This window comes from Microcaecilia unicolor, chromosome 1, assembly GCF_901765095.1.
Source record: "Microcaecilia unicolor chromosome 1, aMicUni1.1, whole genome shotgun sequence".
NCBI lineage: Eukaryota > Metazoa > Chordata > Amphibia > Gymnophiona > Siphonopidae > Microcaecilia > Microcaecilia unicolor.
The window spans coordinates 377,052,831-377,074,828 of NC_044031.1; the positions used below are offsets into that span (position 1 = coordinate 377,052,831).

A 21,998-nucleotide genomic window follows, 5' to 3' on the forward strand; every position below is an offset into this window, starting at 1 on the left:
GGCCCGCATTACAGTGCACTAAGCCTAGATTTTAGTACCTTTAATAAAAGGGCCCTTTTGTTTACTTACAAGTGTTTGCTTACATCAAGAGAGCTGAAGGTCCTTTGTTACTAACTGGTATGATTAAAGGCTTTTTTTTTTTTTTTTGCAGCTGTGGATATCTCTGAATGAATATGTGGGTGGCAGCATGCATGATGTGTTCATATGTCTTTTCTACACATACATACACACACACACACATATAAGTATGTGTGTGTAGAATGTATGTGGCTTATGTGTATATGTCTGTGTATGATGGTATATATATATTTGTAAATTTATATGAAAATGTGTGAGTATGCATGTGTGTGTATGTGTATAAATATATATATATTTGTTTCTCTGTCTGTTATGCATCACAGCAGCAGCATTCCCCACCCCAATATAAGAAAACAATTTTTCACTTGTACAATTACAAATCATTTTTGCTTTGTCTCTGCCAAGCCCTATTTTTTTGGTGTTTTTTTCCCCTCCCCGGTTTTTACAAGTTTCCCTGCTATTTTTTTAAATTGTTGTTGTTTGTTTTCACAGTTTGAAGCTGGAAAAATAAGAAAGAAAGAGTACTAGCTCATCTTGCAAGTAATCCACTATATATTTACATTTATTTATAACTTTAAAAAAATAAAAAATAAAAAAATTCAAACAAAAATAAACAATCCATTCTTTTTCAAACTCGTTGCAGCATTTGTAACCATTATCCTTTTCCAATCTACAGAGGTTTATGAGCTTTAATTTCAGTTAAAATTGAGAAAAAAAAATACCCATCCCTTTTTTTTTCTTGGTTCCCGTTTGACTTTGTTTTTATTAAATGAATTCTTAAAATAATGGTACATGGGAATTCATGCATTTTTCCATTTAATTTATTTTCTATTTTTTTATCTTTCTTTTTTCAATTTTTCTGTTTTTTTTGTTGTGTTTGTTTTTCATTTGTTCTTTGTTGTTTTCTTCTTATCATTAGTTTGCATTTAGAAGGTTCCTTTATTTCTTTTTTTTTTTTAATTCTTTTTTGTCTTCTCATTGATGGGTTGTTCTTTTGTTTTGTATTTTTTTTATTCTCTGCTCATACTGGAGTTGTTCGACGGTTGGCTGTGTTGGTGTGAAGAGAGTCCTTGTTATCTTTCTGAATACAGTTGTGCACCTGAAGGAAACTGTTATCCCTGTCGGAATTGTAGGTGGCTGTGGGGGTGGTGGCTACCTTCAGGGGGTCCCTGGTCAGTGTGTACATCGATATCTCTGTTGAAGGAAGGGTGTTGAATCCTTTGATCCCAACGGGTGAGGCATCCCTGGAGTGCGAAGGCTCAGTGGATCGGGAGCTGGAGCGACTGCGTCTCTGGTAGCGATAACGGTAGCTGGGGATGCGGGTGATGGCAGAGGACTGGAGGTAGTCCGTGGTGCGGGCACTGGCACGAAGCTGTTTGTGCCTGTCGATAAACATGTGGACTGCCAGTACTCCTACCATCTCTGCAATAATGAAGGACAGGGCTCCAAAGTAGAAAGACCAGCCATAGGAATAGCTGTTCTTTTTGGAGTCGCTCTTTGAAGGATCCCCAGCATTGGCCGATATATACACAATGATCCCAATAATATTACTCAAACCTGAAGGGCAAGAAAGGTAGAGAAGGGGGATGAAACAAAAAAAAAATACACATCAAAAATGTTTTATTAATATACATATATATACTCTATATATGTGTGTGTGTTTAAGTGTGTGTGTGTATGTGTATGTGCATACAAACATACAAACACTTATAAACACACACAAACAATTCAAATTCTACCAGTTGAGCTCAGGTTACTGATTTTATAATAAATAAATATTTGGACATCCTGTTTACTTAACACCCATTCCAGTACATTCTGGTACTTGTGATCCTGCTTTTTCTTCCATGAACAGTATTGAAATCAGTTTCAGTTGGTTTGACAGTTAGGAAATCAAAACTGAACCAAAATCATGCAGGTGAGTTGCATTCAGATAGCAGATAATGAGGACTGCTAAACTATTCAGTCAGAGTGGAGACTTGATAACTTCCTTCCCTGCCTCTAATTCCTTGTTCCCTTCCTCTGCATGTCAAGAAAATGGTATCTTTATTGATATCAGCTCCAGATTTTCATTTTAACAATAAAATACAAAAATGCATGTCATGCTTCATGTACTCAAGCTCACCAGCACCATACTAGATGGCATATCCTTTCTTCTAAATGTGACCATTACAATGTTGCAGACAAAAAGGAAATGGAACTGTGGAGGAGGGAGAGGGTAGGCCCAGAACTAGGTGCACACTGTCACTCTTTAAAAGACATAAACACTTTCTCTCTCACACACATATACAATAACATATTCCTTACACTCAACAGGAGAAGAGGGTTTGGATTAAGGAGCAGAATGGCCCTTCCCAGCTCTGTCTGTTCCACCCTCACTCCCTTCTCTGAATTTGACTGCACCTAGCGTTGCCAACTAGCTGGTTTTCAGCTGGCCTGGCCGGTATTTTAATGGCTAGGCCGGCTGCTGACAGACCCTCAAAACCGGCAATAAACAATCACTTTTTTTGCGCTTGATGCTCAGGCATTTCAGCGTCTCCCTCTCCCGGTGCAATGTTTCTTCTTGTTGCCTCTGTCACCACCTGCCCCCACCCCTCCCAGTTCATCCAGTGCCTCTCCCTCTCCCCGTGCACTTCCCAGGTCCTGAAAGTGCCTTTGCTGACAAGCAACACAGCCACAGTGATTCGAGCAAGCAACATCTGGTTGCATTCGAGGCCTTTCCTTGGCTGCATCCCACCCGTGTGACTACAGAAAGTCATGTCAAAGAGTAAGAGGTGGGACACGGCCAGTAGAAGGCCCCAAATGCAGGCAGAGGCTGCTTGCTTGAATCACTACAGCTGTGTCACTTGTCAGCAAAGGCACTTACAGAACCTGGGAGGTATACGGGGAGAGGGAGAGAGATACTGGAAAGTAGGACCCACTGAGGGAGGGGGGGGGGGGGGTCAGCGAGACAGATGCTGTCTGGACTGGGAAAGGAAGGGAGAGGGACTTAAGGAATGCTGAACTTATCAAGGGGAGTGAGAGATGCAGGATCCATCAGGGAAAGGCTGGGGGGGGGGGGGGGGGGGGGAGAGGAAGAGATGCTGAATCTGCTATGTGGGAGTGAGACGGAAACTGAAATGCTGGATCCACCTAGGGAGGGGAAAGAGAGAGAGAGAAGCCAGATTGAGGGAAGGGAGAGATGCTAGACTGAGGGGTGGGGCCAGGAGGGGGTGAAGAGAGAAAGACCAGTTGGGGGGGGGGGCTGGAGAGGGGGTGAGACACAGGACCTAGGGAGGGAGAAATGCCAGCAGACCATGGTGGGGGGGGGGATGACAGGGGAGAGATATGGAGAGATGTTGGCCCCAGGGTGGTTGAATAGGAGGAAGGGAGAGGAACAGGGACACAGAAAAGAGATGATGGGCATGGAGGTAGTATAGGGACAGGGACATAGAATAGCCTACTGGAAAAGGGAGGAATAGGGACATGGGGAAAATGCTGGAAACAAAGGGAGGTCAGGGACTTTGAGAGGGCAGATACTGAACATGGGGAAGGTAGGGACACAGAGGGCAGATACTGGGGAGGGGGGAATGAATAGGGATAAAGGCATTGAGAGTAGGCTACGACAATAGGTATGGCACGAGACGGGGTGGGGCATGGGGCGGGGCAAAGGAGGGCATGAAATGGGGCAGGTGTCGGGTTTTTCTCTGTCACAAAGTTGGCAAACCTAGCTGTACCAAAGAAAGGCATTATATCAAGATTCTAATAATAATAATAACAATAACAACAACTTTTCTACAAGCTGCTTGGAAGGGAGGGGATGGAACAGAACATCCCTGCTGCTCTGGCGCTGGAGTCTAAAATGAAGCAGTGGAACTGTATTGCAGGATGTTTCACCCCAAATAAAGCCCTGCCATACAGTCTATCCCCTGCTTTTCCCGTGCCTTATTGATACTTTCTGGGCAGTTTTCTGACTCCACCTCTTCCCCTGGACAGTTCACTTCCTAGATCTGGAAAAGCTCCCTTATGATTCTGGGGCACCTTCTCAATGCCTATCTTCCCTAACTCTTCTCCAGCCTTGGGCAGCTTGCAGTCCCTTCTCTAGCTCCAGTCTCCTCATCTAGAGAAGCTCCTACCAAACAGCCCTAACTCCTCTCCTTCCTTTTACCTGCAGAGACGAAGAAGATGCCAGCGCTAAGAATGATGTTGTGTCGCGTCTTGTAGAATTCACTGGCCGCGATGCAGAGTCCACCCATAAATAGCAGGATCACGCTCAGGATAGGGAAGATACTAGATGCTCTTACAGCCCCTGCAAGAGAGAGAGGATGAGATGAGAGGGGGGAGAAATAAAAGTCCACAATCACGTGTTTGTACACAATATCTATGTTTATACAAGTTTGGAAAATAATGATAGAACGAAAGAATATAAGAACATAAGCATCGCCATACTGGGACAGACAGTGTCTATCAAGCTCAGTATCCGGTTTCTAACAACAACAACAAAAAAGGAAGAGAGTTTAAGAGTGTCCTAACGGAAGGGAAAAAGACAAAGAGGCTTCTTTTTTTTTTCACTAAAGTGTGCTAGGCACTTAAGGCTGGATTCTGTATATGGCACTCAAAATTCAGTGCCAAAAAAAAATCAGAGCTGTATGGTATTCTATACCGGCCATTCTGGATGGGTGTCCGTTATAGAATAGCACATAGCAGCGCGGGATCCGTGCTTAACTTTGGGCACGAGGATTTACATCAACTGAAACGAGGTGTAAATCCTGGTGTACAAGTTAGACATAGCTCCACAGTATTATATAACACTGCACACATCTTAAGGGAACCCCCCCCCCCCCAACCCACCCATGTCCCTCCCATCATTACGCCCCCTTTATACATCCACACAGAAGCACTTAGGTGCTATTCTACAAATGGGTGCATAAGTATGTTTTTGCATGGATCTGCCATTCCTTACCCATTCCGACACCTTGCATCCATTAGAATGCTTTCCTGCCCTGAAAACTCAGCATGGAAGTAGCACCTGACGTTAGGCACAGTATACAGAATTTCCACATTAATGTGCGATTAACACATAAAATCAGGCTTCCACACAGAGCTTTAAAGTGTTTTGAGACATTTTCCCTGTTTACACACACTAAGGTTTTTTTTACTAAGCAGTGGTAAGTCCAATGTTGGCTTACTGCTCGCTAAACTGGAAGTACTGCTGGGCTACCACAGCAGCCTGGTGCTACAAAAATATTTATATTTTTTGTAGTGCTGGCGTTTACCCGGCGGTAATTGGGCAGTGCTGCACGCTGCCCAGTTACCTCTGGGTTAGCGCAGGAGCCCTTACCACCACCTCAATGGCTGGCGATAAGTGCTCACCCCTGAACTGGCCGCGTGGCCAATTCTTTTTTAAAAACCCAGCCTTTTACCCTCTGTGGTAAAAGGGGGCCTCAGTATGCGTCAAAACACACGCTGACACCAGCGCTGGCCCCATTTTGCCACAGCTTATTAAAAGGACCTCTGAACTATGTGTTATTGAATTTTTAAAGAATTTTTCTATTTGGGGGTGTGGTATGAGTGTAGAGTAGGCATGGAAGTATTAGCCAGCGAACTCATTATAATTATTGCACACCGGCGCTCTAGTTCTATACACGGTGCTCAAAATTGCCTGCGAATATGGGCACACACCCAATTTAATTGCTAAATGAGTCAATTAGCACTGATAATCAGGCATTAATTGGTATAAATTAAAATTTTTGGAGAAACCACCACTGAATATTAGGAGGAAATAACTACCTGAACTAAATAAATAAATTAGTTCAAAGCAAATGATTTCAAATGTTATCATATATTTTAGAAAGTGCTTATCTGTTTTCTATAGGATGATCACAGACTTGACATATAATCATTACACATTTCTATATTTTCAATGTGTGTCAATCAAATCAGTGTGCCCTTTTTTGAATTATTTTGATTTATAAAAGTTTTGTACTTAGCTTCTTAGGTCACTCAGATCTGGGTCCCGACATAGACCATTAATTTTATTTATTTATTAGGATATTTTTACCGCCTCTTTTGAAGGAATTCACTGAAGGCCGTGTACAGTAAGAATAAATCAAACATAAGCAATAGACAATTACAGCAGTAAAAATATTCAAATAACAATACATAGTATGGCATAGTACACTACTTACAATGTCAACACAGTACGTAATAGAACATTTTAATAGACAGAGTAGGGTATAAGCAAAGATGAGTAAGTAAGAGATAAGATAAGTAAGAGAGTAAGAGGAGTTTGAAAATAAGGGGACTAATTTAAAGAAAGTTGCACATGAGGTCAGAGAGGTACTTAAATATTATTTCAGCTAGGGTAGGAGTGCATAAACATATATACTTCATATGAGTGCGTGTTCTTTCCTGTTTTAACTGACGTTCCTTAACATTTTATCTATAATTTAACATTTGTAAACTGCTTTGACCTTTTGTTAGTACATTTTAAAAGGCAAACAGTCCATGAAAGTAAGACCTTTGAAGTTAAAATGATGAAATATGTTGGCACCAACCAGAGAGGACCTAAAAAGGATCTGAGTTTCCTATCACATTATAAACCATAAAATTATACTACTTTGTCACCTTGGGTTTACCCATCCACCTCTCCCTGTTTATCTCTGTCACTCCTCCTTCCCTTCACCCCTTCCTCTCCCTCAGACTGTCAATAGATTGTTTTTCCTGTATCTATCTATCTATCTATCTATCTATCTATCTATCTATCTATCTATCTATCTATCTATCTATCTATCTATATTATTCAGCCAGTTTTGCTCATAACTGACTGAATAAAGAAAACTGTGTCTTTGAAAGCTTGTCAAAAAATGTACTGTTAGGTCCAATAAAAAAGGTATCATCTTATTTTCCTTTCTTTTGTTTTATTTCTATATTATCTTTAAAGTGGGCTAATTCAGCAACTGCATTACTTTAACAGACATCCAACATTCTGTGACACATAAAATATCCAACTTCATATCAATAATTAGATCACAAACTATTTCAACTTTCTTGCAAATGCACCTGTAAATCCTATGGCGTCAACTAAAAAAGGGATGTGGCTACAGGAGGGACACGAATGGGTCAGTGGCATTGTAGAATTTTTTTTTTTGGGGGGGGGGTTCCGCGTCTAACTTACACGCCAGGATTTACACCAGCATTTAGTTGGAGTAAATGCTCGCTCATAAAAGCTGGGCATGGATCCCGGAGGTACATGCTATTCTATAAAAGGCACCTAACTTGGAGCACCTTTTATGGAATAGCGCTGAGTGTGGCTTTTGTTCAGCACCTAAATTTGGGTGCCATATATATAATGCCCCGCCATATGTCATCTATGCAATAACTTGTGCCTGCCCTCTAGTATATGTCAGCAGGCACAAGAGATGTGTGCCCGCAAGAAAACAGGAGAAAACACTCTGCAGTATCAACCAGTGGCGTTCTGTGGTTCACTGCCACCCGGGACGGATCGCTGCTGCGCACACCCCCCCCCCCGGCTGCAGGGCAACACGGCACCCTCCGACCCAGTCCCATCTGTCTACCAGCTCCGTCCACCTGGCACCTCGCGCGACTCTGCACTGCTGTAAAAGAAGACAATCATCTCGTCGGCCCTTCCACCGCCCCACCCTTGCTACACCACTGGTATCAACACAGGCAACAATAAACAGCAAGTTTTGCTGAAGCTTTATTAAGGACTCCAACTTAGGGGTCTTTTTACTAAGTGGTGGTAGCGTAGGCTCGTGTATTAGGCGCACGCCGGGCCAGTTTTTACCGTATCTGCAAAAAAGGGCTTTTTTTTAATGGGACGGGAAAAGGGCATGTGGTAAAACTGAAACTGGTGCACATCCCAAACTGGCCTGAGTCCTTAATGCCACCCATTGATATAGTGGTAAGAGCTCACACGATACACATGCGGTGACCGGTCAGCGCACGCCAACTGCTAATTACCATTGGAAACAACACAGTAAATAAATAAATAAATCACCCAGGCATTATGGGCACGCAGAAAATCTAAAATTACCACCAGGGAGGCACGGTAGCCTGGCGGTACTTGTGTTTAGGCATTTGCTGCACACGCATAGTACCTAACACGCCTTTATAAAAGGGCCTCTTAGTCCTTGTTAAGATCAACATTGGACGGACACCCAACATGCAGAAACAGATTTGAAGTTTGTTATACTGGAAAAATCAAGGGACGGTGGGTGGGATGGTAATGTTGCCAAATAGTTGTGGAGTCATGAACAGTTTTGGATCTATAAGTGGAAAACAGTGGAGCCAGATGGCATGAATCGGGAGTTCGAATGGTGGGCTTATTTGTGAACGCAAAACCTTTTAAATTTATTAAGTCAATTGTTCTGGGTACACCTTTGATTCCACAACCTTGTCTTTCTGGCGTGGTGACATCCCCAGTCTTTAAAAGTAGGAGGGGTCTACACTTCCGATTAGCCCAGATGGTTTTTGTCAGTTTAATGTGAGGTATGTTGATCCCATTCTCGTTTTGAGAGGAGTTTAGATAATACTACTACTTATCATTTCTATAGTGCTACTAGACATGCGCAGCACTGCACACTGGACATAAAGAGACAGTGTCTGCTCGACAGAGCTTACAATCTAATTAGGACAGACAAGAGATAAGGGAATTACTAAGTTGGGAATGATACAATATGGGTACTGAACAAATGAGTAAGGGTTAGGAGTTAAAGCAGCATCAAAAAGGTGGGCTTTTAACCTAGATTTGAAGACGGCCAGATGTATTTTAAAATCCAACTTTAGGGTTTAGCATGATATTGACTCTACTTTGTGTTTTTAGGGATGTTCATGATGTTAACAAGGACTAAGTTGGGTTCCTTGATGAAGCTTCAGCGAAACACGATCTATGTCGGGACCCAGATCCGAGGGACCTAAGAAGCTAAGTATGAAACTTTTATAAATAATAATAAAAAAAGGCACGCTGATTTGATTGACACACAATGAAAACATAAAAATGTGCAATGATTATATGTCAAGACCAGTGAGTCTGTGATTGTCCTATAGAATACAGTTGAGCACTTTCTAAAACATATGATAACATTTGAAATCATTTGCTTTGAACTAATTTATTTAGCACATCACTTTGTGTGGAAATTTTTTGTTGATTGTTTATTAATTAAAATTTGCCAAAATGTATACAAAAAATTTAACTCCCAAAGAAGTGATCTTTTGTAGGAGATAAAAAGTGTGGAAGGAAAAAGCTTGAAAGAACTCCAGGTACATGACCCTCGGAGCTTAGTCTCTTCATTAAAGGCATAGAAAACCATTCAACACCTCTCTCTCTTTATTAATAGTTAATAAATCTCCAGCAGTGTACAGGTTTCAGCAAACAATAAAAAGTGTCTGCAAACAGCACTTGTTTGGTATGCGAAGTTCCTAATGAAATTGAGCCCATTCCAGTAGGAATCCCATGACCATTGGGCTCATTCCTACTGGAATGGACCCAATTTCATTTGGAACGTCACATACCAGATTAAGTGCTGTTTGCAGAGACTTTTTACTGTTTGCTGAAACCTGTGCACTGCTGGACATTTACCAAGGGACTTGTATACTAAGCTACACCATAGGTGCACTAATGCTAGAGATGCCAATAGGAGTATATGGGTGTCTCTAGCGTTTAGTGTATGGTAATCTTAGCGCGCGGTAAAAATGCTAGCGCACCTTAGTAAACAGTTCCCTAAATATTAATAAATCTCTCTGCCAGTTAATTCATTTTTAGAAAATACCTTTATTATTTATTTACTTACAAAACCTAATACCTTAACATATCATTCCTTCATACACACTCATGCACACTCACTTACAAATGTACACTCATACACATTTCACAATAAAACCTTAATGGAGCAAACCCACTAATACATGTTTTATCATAACTGTTCAAAATGCCCAGTAACCTCAGCAGGATATTTGTTCAAAAAGTTCCTCTGATGCTAATACTGCACTGCCCCCACGGGGTGTGCCTGTTGCTTTAATCTTCCATACTGGTCACAGCACTGCACTGCAAGTTCAAAAAGTTCATCTAATTTTAGTGCTGCACTACCCCCTAGGGTGTGCTTGTTGCTTTAAACTCCCATCATAGTCACAGCACTACACAAAATCCAATCCTTTTCATGTGTGCTGGGTCCCAGGAATTCCAAACGAAAATGCAAACATTTGCTTAGAGTTCTCCACTCCTGTGGTCAATCCACTTCCACTCATGTGATGTGCTTGAAACTCTTACAGTCATCCGATATACCCCAGACTCTACACAGCCTGTGTTTCGCTACATCCGCGTCATCAGGAGTCGGGTCCTACACAAACAAACATGCAAAAGTGCTCACAAATCTATCCAAAACCCCTCTCAATAACTTATGCTAATACATTAACATTTTACTCACTGTGTAAACTTGTAAATCCCTTATGGCTGCAAGACGGTGGGGATTCCACTTCCACCTCACATCTGCCTACCAAACCCTGGCCCATGCGCTGTGAAAGCTGGCTTAAAACCTAATCAAACACCATACCATCCAGCCCCACCTACTCAAAGCTGTAGCCACTCAACTTCCTTATTCAAACCCCCTGGCTCTACCGTATTCCACCTAAAAATGGTTCTTTGCTCACATCGTAACAACTGCTGGGTAATGTTGCCTCCTCTGCAGTTTCCTTGCACTTTAAACAATACCACAAACTGAAGCTTTTAGCTTGGACCACTGTGTTTCTACTTCACCTGTGCCTACCCATGCCATCAGCTCCATCATCAGGTATTCCCCCATTTTGCCAAAATCAGCCCATCTGAAATCCAGTACTTTGAGTTTTGTGCAGATGCACTCCGGTTTTGCTCTTATATCAAGCCATGTCGTGTGAAGATCACTATTGCCTAGGTGGGTACCCACAAGGAAACACTGCCTCCATTTGTATGCACTAGATCCAGCGTCGACCCTTCCCTCATGGGCTCCATCACCATTTGTCTGAGCAAGGCGATTTGACATGCATCCAAGATCTCTACTTCTTTCTGATTCTGCTGATGGGATGTTCCAATCCACATCAGGCAAGTTGAAATCTCCCAGCAACAGCACCTCCCCTTTCATACCAAGCTTATGGATATCTTTGATCAGATCCTTGTCCAGCTTCTCCATTTGTACTGGAAGTCTGTAGATGACACCCGTGTAGATGCAGGTTCCATCTTCTCTTTCCAGAACAATCCATATAGCTTCTTCCTTTCCCCAAGCCCCCTGCATTTCAGTCGCTCTGATATTATTATTATTTTTCACATACAGCTCCACTCCTTCACCTCTTCAGCCCTGTCTGTCCTTCCTAAAAAAGATTATAACCTGGTATGGTCACATCCCATTCATGTGAGTCATTGAACCATGTCTCTGTAATAGCAACAATATCCAAGTCTTCTTCAAACATTAGGGCTTGCAAGTGTTGAACCTTTTTACTTAGGCTACGAGCATTTGTGCTCATTGTTTTCCATGTGTTATTACGTGTGTTTAGATGGTTACAAACCCCGCTGCTGTCATGATTTGCTGGGGGTGACTCTCTGAATTCCCTGTCTTCCAATTGTCACCCCCACCCTCTAGTTTAAATGTCTAGAAACATGCCATCTGAATTTCTCCTCAAGGATCCTTTTTCTCATCACAGAAAGATGTAGCCCATCATTACAGTGCAGCCTGTGATTTTGCCATGTACTGCCCCATTCTCCTATGTATTTGAAACCTTCTTCTTTAAACCAAGCTTCAAGCTTGGTAGGGATAACTTCAGAAAAAGCTGCAGTCCTAACCAAAAGCTTGAGTCCCTCCCCAAGTTTCTTGAATGCTCTCTGTGCTCCAAACCTGCTATTGTTGGCCAGGTCATTTGTCCCCAGGTGGATTACAATATCAGTATTAGAATCCTTACTATCTTCTTGGATCACATTCAGTATTTGGTTGGTACTTTTGGGAAGCTGAGGATCCTGGAAGGCATTTCACTAGATTGGGACCCTTGAACTGTGCTCCTAAATTAATGCCTTTTATGATGGAGTCTTTTAGCAGTAAGAGTTTTCTCCTTTGAGGCAATCTATCATTGTTTTGAAGGTGTCTTTTGGATGGAGTCATATTGCTTGCATCTGGTTTCTCCTCAACACTTCTTTTCTGAGTTTCATGATGCTCCAATGCAGCAAAGGAATTATACAGGGGTAGAGGCTCAGAGGGTGAATGCAATCACAGGTCATAGTCTACTTGAACCCATCTATTCCTTTTGTGCTTTATTCTCTGTGGTAGTGCTGGTATTAATTTGACTGGGAATTGGGTAGTCCTAGATGCTTCCTTGATTTCAGCTTCTTCCTTGATTGTAGCCAATTCCTTCTTGAGTTGTTGATTTCATCTTTCATAGCTAATATTTGGAGACAGATGGGGCAACTGTAAGGTACCAGATGGTTTGTCTTAGGACTAAGGCACCACAATATTGCATTGAATAAAAGATATGTTGATATGTTTCACAGGTATGACATGTACTATGTTAAGATATTCAGTGAAGATAATTGCCTCCTGGTTTTCCTATATAGAAAGAGCTAGCCTAGGGGTGGGTGGGAGAACGGTGGGCAGGGAAGGACTATAAAGTCAGAGGACAGAAATATAGAACTTATAGAAACCAGATCTCTAATTCAGAGAAAAGGAAGTTTAAAAAAAAATAGATAGAAAGAGGTCTAGAAATCTATTAAGAAAGGGGGACACACAGAGAAGAAAGCAGTTTAGAATTTATCAAAACAATCCAAAACACAAATGTGATAATATAAAATTCAGAAGAGCTTAGCTTTAGGCTTTCACTGCTTTCAAAAGTTCCAAGTAAGGAAGAGTAAAGGATTAGCAGCAGGCTGAGAACCAGGGAAGTCTAATTCAAATCCTACTGTGGCTCAGGGGCATAGCCAGACACCCAATTTTGGGTGGGCATGGGCCCAGGATGGGTGGGCAGAAGAACCTTGTCATGTCCCACAGGTGATTTGGTCTCTCCTTCTTTCGCCTACATGCTATATGGTCTCTCAAACATACCCCCTCTCCCATATACCTTTTAAATAGCAGATTTTCACCAGCAGCGAGCAGCAACTAATACACACTGCTCATGTTGGCCCCACACCCTTCCCGCTGATGCAGCTTCCAGTTTCCGCCTAGGCAGAAATACATCAGAAGGAAGGCTGTGGGGCCGGTGCGAGCAGTATGTATGTCACTGCTCACTGCAGGCGAAGATCTGCTACTACTACTACTACTACTACTGAGCATTTCTATAGCGCTGCCAGGGTTATGCAGCGCTGTACAAGTTTAAACATGCTACTTACAAGGTATGAAGGAGGGACACTTGTTGGGAGTTTTCGGCTGGTGGGGCTTGGAGATCCCTGCCAGCCACGTCATAGGTATGCTGCTACTGGGTGGGCCTGAGCCCAAAGTGGGTGGGCCTGGGCCCATCCAAGCCCACCATTGGCTACGCCACTGCTGTGGCTCCTTCTGATCTTTGGCAAGTTACTTAACCTTCCCTTGCCTCAAAGGCCTTTTACTAAAGCTTAGTGTGTGCTAAATGCTGTGCATCCTATTTTATACCTATGGGCCATGTGGCACTTAGCATATACTAATATTTGTTAGCACATGCTAAGCTTTAGTAAAAAAAAGCCCCTCAGATTGTAAGCCTTCCAGAGATAAGAAAATATGTACTGTACCTGAATGTAACTCAAAATTTCTTCTCTTTTGAGTGTTCTAACAGATTTGATGGTGGTGCTATTTTCAAGTCAATTATGTTATATTTTTGTAAACCTAATGGTTTTCTTGTTTAAATTACCTTCACTTAAGTTAAAATTGTAAGCAGTAATCTCTGACACTGAAGCTAAAATTGGCCAGTGCTTTTGTTTTATTTCAGCCATTTCCTGTAAGTGATTGGGGGGAGTTGCTAAGCTAAGATAAAATATCTAGTTTTATTGCTGCTGATTTCACTGGAGGAGTCATTTCTTGTTATAAAACTCAATACCATAGGTTAGTAAAACTCCCATGGTATATGAATAATGCAATTTCTGATCAACCTTGTAAGCTACACTATTAACCCACAGCCCGATGCTCCCAGGATCCTCTTAAATAGGCTGGAATTAAAATTCTTGATGTCAGCCCCCTTCCCCCAGCAATAAGATATCCCTTGAGAGCACCTCCTCAAGGCACCCTCCCACCAAAAGCACCCTGCCCCCCAACTCCACCTCAGGACCTATCAGGGGTCTCCATGGTTTCCACTAGGTGGGGCAGGAGTGATTTCCAGTCAGATATTGAGTTCAAATTGGTGTCAGTTGACCCCTAGCAACAGTAACAAAAGTCTACAGCTAAGGTTTGACTGGCACCATTTTGAACCCAACACCCAACTAGAAACCAGGAACCCTCACAGTAGGTCCTGATGGTTGTCTTGAGGGATGGGGGCGCCTTCAATGGGGGAGGGGTATTTTTCTGCTAGGGGCAGGGAGCACAGATGAATAGCAGCCACTGGAAAGAGTTAACAGAAGAGAGAAACTGGGACCAATATGATGGAAAAATAAAATGTCCAGACAACAAATGTAGAAAAAGTGTTTTATTCTCAGTTTATTAAGGGGCTCATTTTCAAAACACAGACTTTCAAAGTTCCATAGGTTACTAAACTTTGTAAGTGTATGCCTCCACTACACTTAACCCTCCATTGCCTCAGGTACAAAATTAGATTGTGAGTCCTCTAGGGACAGGGAAATACCTAGTGTACCTGAATGTAATGCATCTTGAGCTACTACTGAAAAGGTGTGAGCAAAATCCAAATAAATAAATAAATACATAAACTGGACTATATTAGCTTTGAGAATGTGTATCGTGGTTGTCTTTGTATTATATTCAATACAAAAGGAAATGCATTTCTGTTTATTTCTTTGGTTTTGCAGTATATGCGAAGTTTGACTTATTGAGGTTCCCAGTTCAGTTTTTCTCTTCATATTTTGTGCTCCTTAGTTCTGTATTTGATGAGGGTCTGTCTGTGTTTTGTGTGTGACTGAGGTGAAGTATTCTGTTTTTATGTAGTTTCTGTGTACATAAGAACATAAGCATTGCCATACTGGGGCAGACAAAGGTCTATCAAGCCCAGTATCCTGTTTCCAACAGTGGCCAATCCTGGTCACGAGTAGCTGGCAAGATCCCAGAATAGTAAAACAGATTTTATGCTGCTTATCCTAGAAATAAGCAGTGGATTTTTCCATCTTAATAATGGCTTATGGACTTTTATGAATTACCCAAACCTTTTTTAAACCCTGCTAAGCTAATTGCTTTTACCACATTCTCTGGCAACAAATTCCACAGTTTAATTACATGTTGAGTGAAGAAATATTTTCTGTAGTTTGTTTTAAATTTACTATTTAGTAGCTACATTGCGTGCCCCCTAGTCCTAGTATTTTTGGAACAAGCAATTCACGTCTACTTGTTCCACTCCATTCAGTATTTTATAGACCTCTATCATATCTCCCCTCAGCTGTCTCTTCTCCAAACTGAAGAGCCGTAGCCATTTTAGACTTTCCTTATAGGGAAGTCATCCCATCCTCTTTATCAATTTTGGAGGCTGTATCTTGCTGAGGATGTAAAAAAAAACTTGAAGTAGTTCAAAGAAAAGCGACAAAAGATGCCGTTGTATCGCTCCATGGTGCGACCGCACCTGGAGTATTGTGTTCAGTACTGGTCTCCGTATCTCAAAAAAGATATAGTAGAATTGGAAAAGGTACAGCGAAGGGCGACGAAAATGATAGTGGGGATGGGACGACTTTCCTATGAAGAGAGGCTGAGAAGGCTAGGGCTTTTCAGCTTGGAGAAGAGACGGCTGAGGGGAGATATGATAGAAGTGTATAAAATAATGAGTGGAATGGATCGGGTGGATGTGAAGCGACTGTTCACGCTATCCAAAAATACTAGGACTAGAGGGCATGAGTTGAAGCTACAGTGTGGTAAATTTAAAACGAATCGGAGAAAATTTTTCTTCACCCAACGTGTAATTAGACTCTGGAATTCGTTGCCGGAGAACGTGGTACGGGCGGTTAGCTTGACGGAGTTTAAAAAGGGGTTAGATAGATTCCTAAAGGACAAGTCCATAGACCGCTATTAAATGGACTTGGAAAAATTCCGCATTTTTAGGTATAACTTGTCTGGAATGTTTTTACGTTTGGGGAGCGTGCCAGGTGCCCTTGACCTGGATTGGCCACTGTCGGTGACAGGATGCTGGGCTAGATGGACCTTTGGTCTTTCCCAGTATGGCACTACTTATGTACTTATGTACTTATGTAAAAATGGTATGGGGTTTTCATAGCAAGACATACATGGAGAGACTTGCTGACCTAAACGTATACACTGGAGGAATAATATTTGAAAGGTATTAATCTGTAAAGAAACTTTTTCAGAGATGAGAAGGTGTTAGAACTAGAGGACATGAATTGAAGTTGAAGGGGGACTGACTCAGGAATAAGGTCAGGAAGTATTTTTTCCCTGAGAGGATGGTAGATACCTAGAATGCCCTCCCGCTGGAGGTGGTGAAAATGAAAAAGATAATGGAATTTAAAAATATGTGGGATAAACACAAAGGAATCCTGTTTAGAAGGAATGGATCCAAAGATGCTTAGCGGAGATTAAGTAGCAACACCATTAATTGGGAAGCAAAGCCAGTGCTGGGCAGACTTCTATGGTCTGTGCCCTGATCATTGCTGAATAGATTTGGATGGACTGGAGTGGAGCTTTTCAGGGGCTTCGATGACAACTTCTGAAGTTTTAGAACAAGAACCAAGCAGATTTCTATGGTCTATGCCTTGAAAATGGCAAGGACAAATCAAGATCAGGTATGCATATAAACTATCACATCTTACTTTATATAATGAGTTTATCTTGTTGGGCAGACTGAACCCTATGTGTTGTGCTGATTTGGCATTTTTGTCACGTTTCATGAGTTGTAGATGTCTTTTTTGTAATATTTTTTATTATGTACGTTTGTTATGTACATCGATCTGGACAAGGGCATATATAAATGATAAATGAATTGAAATGAATGGACTGTATAGGTCTTTATGGTGCTCCACAGCCCAGTGTGATATATATAGCACTGTCTTCTGATAGGTGATTTAGGGCTGTTATGGTGTGGTAAGTTTTGTGTTCTAGGGCAGTCCTGGAGTACCCCTTGCCAGTCAGGTTTTCAGGATATCCACAATCAATATGCATGACATTGATTTGCATATACTGCCTCCATTACATGCAAATCTTTTTCATGCAGATTCATTGTGGATAGCCTGAAAACCTGAATGGCAAGGGGGTACTCCAGGACCACCTAGGGAAACACTTCTCTAGGTCCCACTGTAATATTTATAGCAATGTCTTTTCATAGGTAGGAGGGCTGTTTTGGTGTAGTAAGTTTTCAGTATAGGTTGTGGGTGTCTTTTTGCAGGAGTTTGTGTTATTTCACAAAGTGTCTAGCCCTATTTGAAAGTAGGCTCTGGGGCAAGGGCCACCAAAGGTCACCCAAGATAAAAATGCTCAAAACTAGTGTTCTTCATATCCTGTAGAGCCACCACACAAATAAAAGCCCATCTGATTTAAACAAGGTGTCTAGCAGTGGAAGGACTGGGTGTGCTATTCCTGAGGTGATGGTCACGATTTGAATATTTTTATTTGAAGTTAAGAAGACAGGTTGCCTGCTCTGGCCAGTCCAGGAACCTCTTCTGCGTCCTGCCTCCTGATGTAACTTACTGTTTCCTTGTAGGCAGGAAGCAACAGAGACAGCCTGTATTAATCATTGCCCGCCACAGCCCCAGAGCAACAACACAAATACTGCTGTCTAACTGACACCAACCGGTGCCTATTTTGTAAAAGTCTGCTCCCCCTGAGATCAAAACCTGGCTACGCCTCTGATTGACAGCATGGACTGATTTAACTTTGTAAGAAAAAGAAAGAGTTCTTGTTGACAGTGGATCTCTGTTCAGACTTCTAGGAAACTGAACTACCCACAGACATGGCTGCTGAAGCTATAATCAAGAGTTGCAAGGTACAGTTTGCACATTATGGCCAACCTGATCAAGTGATCTCAGATAATGTCCCTCAATTTATTTGCATGCAGTTGAAAAAGTTTTCTGTGAGTGGGCGTTTGAACCTGTTATTATTTTACATCACAAAGACATCCAAAAGCTACTGGTAAAGCTGAACCTGCTGTGAGATAGAACCTATGCAAGAAAGCTAAAAGGGCAAAAAGCACCTGATGTCAAGGAGACTGAAGCCATCTCTGCCTACAGCCAGCAAGTTATTTGAACCAGTGAGATACAAGGTCTATCAGGAAAACTTCAACCCAAGAGGCAAGCTTTTACGTTAAGATATACCATAGCTGCAAAAGATTTACCTGAATTGAATATTGCGAACCATTGCCAGGAAATCATATTACACCCTTCCTGCTTCAGACAGCCTGAAAATTCTCGGAGTTACAATCGACCGAAACCTCACGCTAGAAAGCCAAGCGAAAACTACAACAAAGAAAATGTTTCACTCAATGTGGAAACTCAAGTGAGTAAAACCTTTCTTCCCGAGGGAAATATTCCGCAACTTGGTACAATCAATGGTACTAAGCCACCTAGACTACTGCAATGGAATCTATGCGGGATGCAAAGAACAAATCATAAAGAAACTTCAAACTGCTCAAAACACCGCAGCTAGACTTAAATTTGGAAAAACGAGATTCGAAAGCGCCAAACCCCTAAGAGAAAAATTGCACTGGCTCCCAATCAAAGAACTTATAGCTTCAAAATCTGCACTCTGGTTCATAAAATCATCTACGGTGAGGTCCCGGGATACATGACTGACCTCATAGACATACCAACCAGAAACACAAAAAGATCAACACGCACATACCTAAATCTCCACCACCCAAGCTGCAAAGGACTCAAATACAAAGCAACCTATGCATCCAACTTCTCCTATATGTTTAATCATTTTTATTGTCAACATATGCTGCATAATACATCACAAGCATGAAATAAAACATTACAACGTAGATCAGCTATGTTGAGTTTTCCATTAACCAATAGCTTTATAACCCCAAATCCTGAACTAAGTAACTCCCCCCCACTCCCCTTATTCCCCCCCCCTTGTGAGTCAATCAGATGTTCAAGATATAGCTTCTCGCTCGTGAAGGCATGGTCAGCCACAAAGGTTCCCACAGTTTGCGGAACTCCTCCCCTTCATCACTGTCCAATGTCCGCACCCTGCATCTATCAAGCTTCATTTGCTGAATCATCAGAGCATGCCAGCATGGCAGAGGGGGTCTCAACTCCGACCGCCAGGTTTTCAGAATTGTGGAAATCCCAAATAGTATCGCCCACTGCACATATCTCTTAAACCCCGGTGGCGGCCTCTCTGTAAATTTGTAGATGTAAAATAAAATCAGAGGGTCACACACTAAAGAGCACCCCCCATTGTGAGTGCAAGGAGTGAAGAACCTCCCTCCAGAATTGCTGCACCAATGGACAGAGCCAGAACATATGTCCCAGTGTGGCTGACCCACTCCCACACCTGGTACAGGTCCCATCACAAGCTTCAGTTATACGAGCTACTCTCTTTGGTGCCAAGTATGTCCTCATGAAGAATCTATATAACTTTTCACAACTTCTCCTATATAAGCACGCAACTATGGAACGCATTACCAAACGCTGTGAAAACAATGCATGACCCATCAAACGTCCGGAAATTATTAAAAACTAACTTGATCAAAAAGGCATACCCTAATGATCCAACTTAAATGCCTGAACCCTGCAATAGAATGAAACTAATACTCGAACTGGAATAACTTAACTCTTCCTCCTTGATTCCCTAATGTGTCTGTCACACATGATCTTTACCACAATATCACTCTGTAATTGTCATACCGGAATTGGCGATCGCCATCATGGTACTATGTAAGCCATATTGAGCCTGCAAATAGGTGGGAAAATGTGGGATACAAATGAAATAAACAAACAAACAAATAAATAAATAAATAAATATAAACTGTCTGTGGTTGGGTACCTGTTTGCAAAAAGTCATACTACACTCATATCTAGTGGATGTTGAAGGAACTCTATTGCTGCGATCGTGTGGACCTCTAAGTAGTTGAACAACCAGCTTCACAGGGACAACGTACTCACAGCTCAAATGAAGGGCCAGGCATCCCCTCCTGTTACAGTATACCTCCAAACAGAGAGAGCACAGGAGCAGACGGGAACAGCAGCAATGAGAATCATAAACTAGTAGACACACCTGTCAGAAGTATAGTACTAAGTATGTCTGCCATATTGGATATCAGCTCAATGATGCCAGACAGGGATCAACAACTGAATGTGCAGAAAAGTCCTGTCTACACTCAAAGTCACTTCAGAGATTTGATCTGTAGGACATTTGCAATACAAAGTTGTGCATAGGCTCAAAGAAAAACAAAAAGGGGGGGAGGGTGTTACAGATGTTAATTTATATTTATGCCAGGTATTGGCTCAACTTTATATAATCACTGTTTTCCAACTTCCTAGCTTTTGCCACCTTTAACCTTTAGTTATAATACAGAACGGTTCATGTGCACCAGCTGCATTTGGTGTGTCTTTATTTCTAACTCTGAAATAGCTACTGCTTTCCTCATCTTTCTGTTGCCAGGTCAACATAGGAGGGAAGAAGCAACCAGGAGAGGGAATTGCAGTGCAGCAAGTGACAGCTGTGGACTCCAAAATCTGGCTCTGCTCCTGGTGGCAATTGTGCCCAAATTGGTGAATTCCTTGCAAAATGGCAGTTTGAAGCTCACCAATTTGCTTCATTTTTTTGAAGGCGTAAATATACGTGAATAAAGGTGAGTCCATTGATGTAGTGCATCTAGATTTTCAGAATGCTTTTGACACAGTTCTTCATGAGAGACTCCTAAGAAAATAAAAAAGTTACGGGATAGGAGGCAAAGTCCTTCTATGGATTAGGAATTGGTTATTGGACAGAAAACAGAGGGTAGGGTTAAATGTCAATTTTTCTCAATGGAGGAGTGGAGTGCCGTAGGGATCTGTACTGGAACCGGTGCTATTTAACATATTTATAAATGATCTGGAAAATGGAACTACAAGTGAGGTGATTACATTTGTAGATGACACAAAACTATTCAAAGTTGTAAAAACCCTTGTGGATTGTGAAAAATCGAAGGAAGACCTTAGGAAACTGGAAGACTGGGTATCCAAATGGCAAATGAAATTTAATGTGGACAAATGCAAAGTGATGCACATCGGGAAGAATAATCCGAATCATAGTTACCCGATGCTAGGGTCCACCTTAGGAGTCAGCAGTCAAGAAAAAGATCTAGGAGTCACTGTAGACAATACACTGAAATCTTCTGTCCAGTGTGCGGTGGTGGTCAAAAAAGCCAACAGGATGTTAGGAATTATTAGGAAAGGGATGAAAAATAAGGCCAATATTATAATGCCTCTGTATCGCTCCATGGTGCGACTTCATCTTGAGTATTGCATTCAGTTCTGTCAAAGAAGATAAAGCGGAATTAGAAAAGGTTCAAAGAAGAGAGACCAAAATAATAAAGGGGATGGAACTCCTCTCATATGAGGAAAAGCTATGGAGGTTAGGGCTCTTCAGCTTGGAAAAGAGATGGCTGAGGGGGGATATGATTAAGGTCCAGTAAATCCTGAGTGGTGTACAACGGGTAAAAGTGAATCGATTTTTCACTCTTTCAAAAAGTAGAAAGGTTAGGGGACACTCAATAAAATTACATGGAAATACTTTTAAAACAAATAGGAGGAAATATATTTTTCATGCAAAGAATAGTTAAGCTCTGGAACTTGCTGCAGGACAATATGGTAACAGTGGATATGTATCTGGGTTTAAAAAAGGTTTGGATAA

The 21,998-nt window shown here is 41.7% G+C and overlaps 1 protein-coding gene across 1 annotated transcript in view; it reads right to left on the reverse strand.

The window, feature by feature from the left end:
* Positions 1 to 977: 977 nt before the first annotated feature.
* CACNG2 (calcium voltage-gated channel auxiliary subunit gamma 2) overlaps positions 978 to 21,998 on the reverse strand; it is a 468,811-nt gene continuing 447,790 nt past the window's right edge. The window contains exons 3-4 of the mRNA XM_030220626.1: positions 4,226 to 4,366; positions 978 to 1,635 (exon numbers count right to left, since the gene is read on the reverse strand). Of these exons, the coding sequence (XP_030076486.1) occupies positions 1,100 to 1,635; positions 4,226 to 4,366 (677 nt within the window). The 3' untranslated portion in view covers positions 978 to 1,099. The remainder of the gene's footprint in view (positions 1,636 to 4,225; positions 4,367 to 21,998) is intronic.